Genomic DNA, 3,177 nt, shown 5'->3' on the forward strand with positions numbered 1-3,177 from the left:
CGAGGGCGGGGGCCCAGCAGACGCTCCGAGGAGTGGGCGGGCAGGAGAGGCGGGCAGGGGGCGTCCGGCGAGGGGAATGTGGGGGAGCGTAGCTCGTGCTGGGGAAGGGAGGCCGGGGTTCGCCTTGTGGCCTGGACTGGGGGCGTGGTGGAGAGTGGGGAGGGACACCTTGCGCAGGGAAGGACCCTGGGTCTGGGGGAAGCGTGCGCCCGGGTTCCTTGTCGGGGTTCGAGGCGCCGAAGCAGACTGGGGGCCGGGCCAGGCGCTGGGCCCGGAGAGCGGGCGGGGGGCGCTTGCGGAGCGTCTGGGAGGACCGCCCCCACCCCGCGCCCTCTGCTGCCGGGCCGTGGCGGGAGGCTCTCCTGCCCAGACCCTGCCCTTTCAAATCCAGGTGGTCACTTCCGGTTCTCAGCTCCTCCAGGATTTACAGTGTGCACTAGGTGCTCAATAAAAACCTACTGAATGAGGGACTATTGCCTGTGTTCGCCACCCCTGTGGCCGCCCCAGAATTTCACTGGGGCGGGGCTGAAGAGAGGCCATCTGGTTGGAGGGGAGGCTTCTGAAGCTGCCCTTGCTTTAGCAAGCGTGCTGTGGTTTGGTTTGGTTTGGTTTGGGGGGCGCCGATTTGCGAGTCTAACTCTCCCCAAGCCAGCCTACAATGCCATCACTGCCCCCCACCCTTAGAAAATGACTATATTCCAGAATTTAGATCCTTTTCCTTGCAAAGCCGGATTTGAAATCAGCTCTAATTGAGAGGCAGTGTGCTTGGTTGAGAGCGGGCCTTGGGTATTGAGACCTGAGTCCAGCTGCCGTGGGCAAATTACCGACTCGCTCTGATCCGCAGCTCCTCATCTTTAAAATGGAGATAACAATTAATGTGTGTCTCGTGGGACTACGCTCCTAACTCATGAGTAGTGAGTGCTGTGACAAGTACCTGGGGTCTTGTGTTCCATTTGTTACCAGCAGGCTGGGGGAGACGGGCCAAGGCAGCTGGAGGAGCTGAGACCGAGTGCTGCCAGGCAGTACCCGGCAGGGAACTGGGCAGAGGGCTGAAGAGGGAGGGGCAGGTGGCAGCAGCCCTTCCCGGGTCGGCCAGGAGACTCTGGGGTAGAGCTGAGAGGAGACCTCTCACTGGTCCATTTCCTTGGTGGAGAAAGGAGCCGCTTTGCTTATTGCAGCGGGGGGGATGGGGTCGAGACTGCAGAGAGCATGTCCCACAACCAGGGGCGCGAGCTAGAGTGGAGAGACTCCCGAAGAAGCCAGGGTCGCTGGTGGGAGGGGCCCGGGCGGCCGCCACAGTGACCTCTGCTTCTCCGCACAGTTCAAGGAGGAAATCTCTCGGAGGTTTAAGGCCCAGCAGGATCAGCTGGTCCTGATCTTTGCCGGCAAGATCCTCAAGGACGGAGACACACTGAACCAGCACGGGATCAAAGATGGGCTCACCGTCCATCTGGTCATCAAGACCCCTCAAAAGTGAGTTCAGGAGAGGAGCAGGTCCAGCCTGCGACTCCATCTGTTTTCTCACCCATCCGTCGGCGGGGTCTGGGGGCCTCTGCCAGGGCCCAGGAAGGGAGCTCTGGATACGTGGCCAGGCAGCCCACCGATCTCACTGGCAGGGCAAGGGATCCTGCCTTCTCTCTCCCCATCCAACCTACTGACCACCCCCAGCATCACCCCGCCCCAGCCTCGGGGCTGCTTAGCACGCGGCCCGGGTTCAGGGGGACTCGGGGACAGGGGACGGTTGTCTTTCCTCTTCCTGTGGTCCCGTGAACAGGGAATTTCTTTCTCTGTCCTCAGGGCTCAAGATCCAGCTGCCACCACTGCTTCTTCGCCCTCCACTCCAGACCCTGCCTCAGCCCCCTCCACCACGCCCGCCTCACCCGCCACCCCTGCCCAGCCCTCCACCTCTGGCAGTGCCGCTTCGGACGCTGGCAGTGGAAGCCGGAGGAGCAGTGGTGGGGGCCCCTCCCCAGGGGCCGGGGAGGGGCCTCCCAGTGCTGCCTCATCCATCCTCTGTAAGCCTTTAGGGAGGAGGGCGCTGTCTGTTTGGGGCTGGGGGTTGGGGGAGAGCCATGAGGAGGGAGAAACATGATCCTACTCACGGTCTCATGGGGATGGGGACCCTGGACATGGGCGCTTAAGCCAAGCAGGACAGGAAGCCAGGCTGCGGGGCTTCCCGGAGGAGGGAGCGTGGCCAGTCGTCAGAAGTGAGCGGAGAAATGGGCTGGGGCGGGAGGGGCTGTGGGTGAGGATGTCGGAGTTAGGGGCAAAAGTGGGTCCAGCAGGAGCCGGTTGGGGCTCCGGTTGGGGGATGTTGACCTACTCATTCGACAGGCCATCAGTGGTGGTCCTCTGCTCAGGACGGTCCCCGGCTCCCGGCCTCTGCCACCAAAGAGGGCTCAGTCTAGCAGGCTGACGTCTCTGCCAGCAGTGGGTTGGGGCTGGCGCCGCAGGGGTGACCAGAAAAGGGGGAAGCAGAGGGGGCCCGTCCTGGAGACCTAAACTCGGTGGCCCAGGCCAGGGGGAGGGGCTCTGGGGGCAGCGTGTGACTGTGCCCCATCCCACAGCTGGCTTCGGGGGCATCCTTGGCCTGGGCAGCCTGGGCCTTGGCTCCGCCAACTTCATGGAGCTGCAGCAGCAGATGCAGAGGCAGCTGATGTCCAACCCCGAGATGCTGTCACAGATCATGGAGAACCCGCTGGTGCAGGACATGATGTCCAACCCCGACCTGATGCGCCACATGATCATGGCCAACCCCCAGATGCAACAGCTGATGGAGCGGAACCCCGAGATCAGCCACATGCTCAACAACCCCGAGCTCATGAGGCAGGTGGGTGTGAGAGAGGTCTGGGTGGGGGCGTGAGGGACACCTGCCACCCGGCCGTGCCCGCCCGGCCTGTCCTACCTCGTCCTGCCTCGATCGGTTCACGCATTCATTCAGCAGCCGTGTTTTACATGCTGGGGGGACAGTGACACAAAGATACAGGCCTAGCTTTCCAGGAACTGCTGGTCTCAAAGGGAAGGGCGACAAGTAAGTAGACAGTCGCGGTACAGCGTAGTCAGTACTGTCAGGAGGTAGTCACAGGGCCCCCTAGAAGCATGGGGGGCAGGCAGGCGGATCATGACCCTCCCCTGGCGCTCCAAGGAGGCCTAGGGGAAGTGTCACCAGGCTGAGAC

The 3,177-nt window shown here is 62.9% G+C and overlaps 1 protein-coding gene across 1 annotated transcript in view; it reads left to right on the plus strand.

The window, feature by feature from the left end:
* UBQLN4 (ubiquilin 4) overlaps positions 1–3,177 on the plus strand; it is a 14,179-nt gene that overhangs the window by 838 nt on the left and 10,164 nt on the right. Inside the window, exons 2-4 of the mRNA XM_025040845.1 lie at positions 1,322–1,473; positions 1,798–2,015; positions 2,568–2,830. Of these exons, the coding sequence (XP_024896613.1) occupies positions 1,322–1,473; positions 1,798–2,015; positions 2,568–2,830 (633 nt within the window). The remainder of the gene's footprint in view (positions 1–1,321; positions 1,474–1,797; positions 2,016–2,567; positions 2,831–3,177) is intronic.

The sequence above is a fragment of the Pteropus alecto genome, unplaced genomic scaffold (assembly GCF_000325575.1).
Source record: "Pteropus alecto unplaced genomic scaffold, ASM32557v1 scaffold49, whole genome shotgun sequence".
NCBI classification, from domain to species: Eukaryota; Metazoa; Chordata; class Mammalia; order Chiroptera; family Pteropodidae; genus Pteropus; species Pteropus alecto.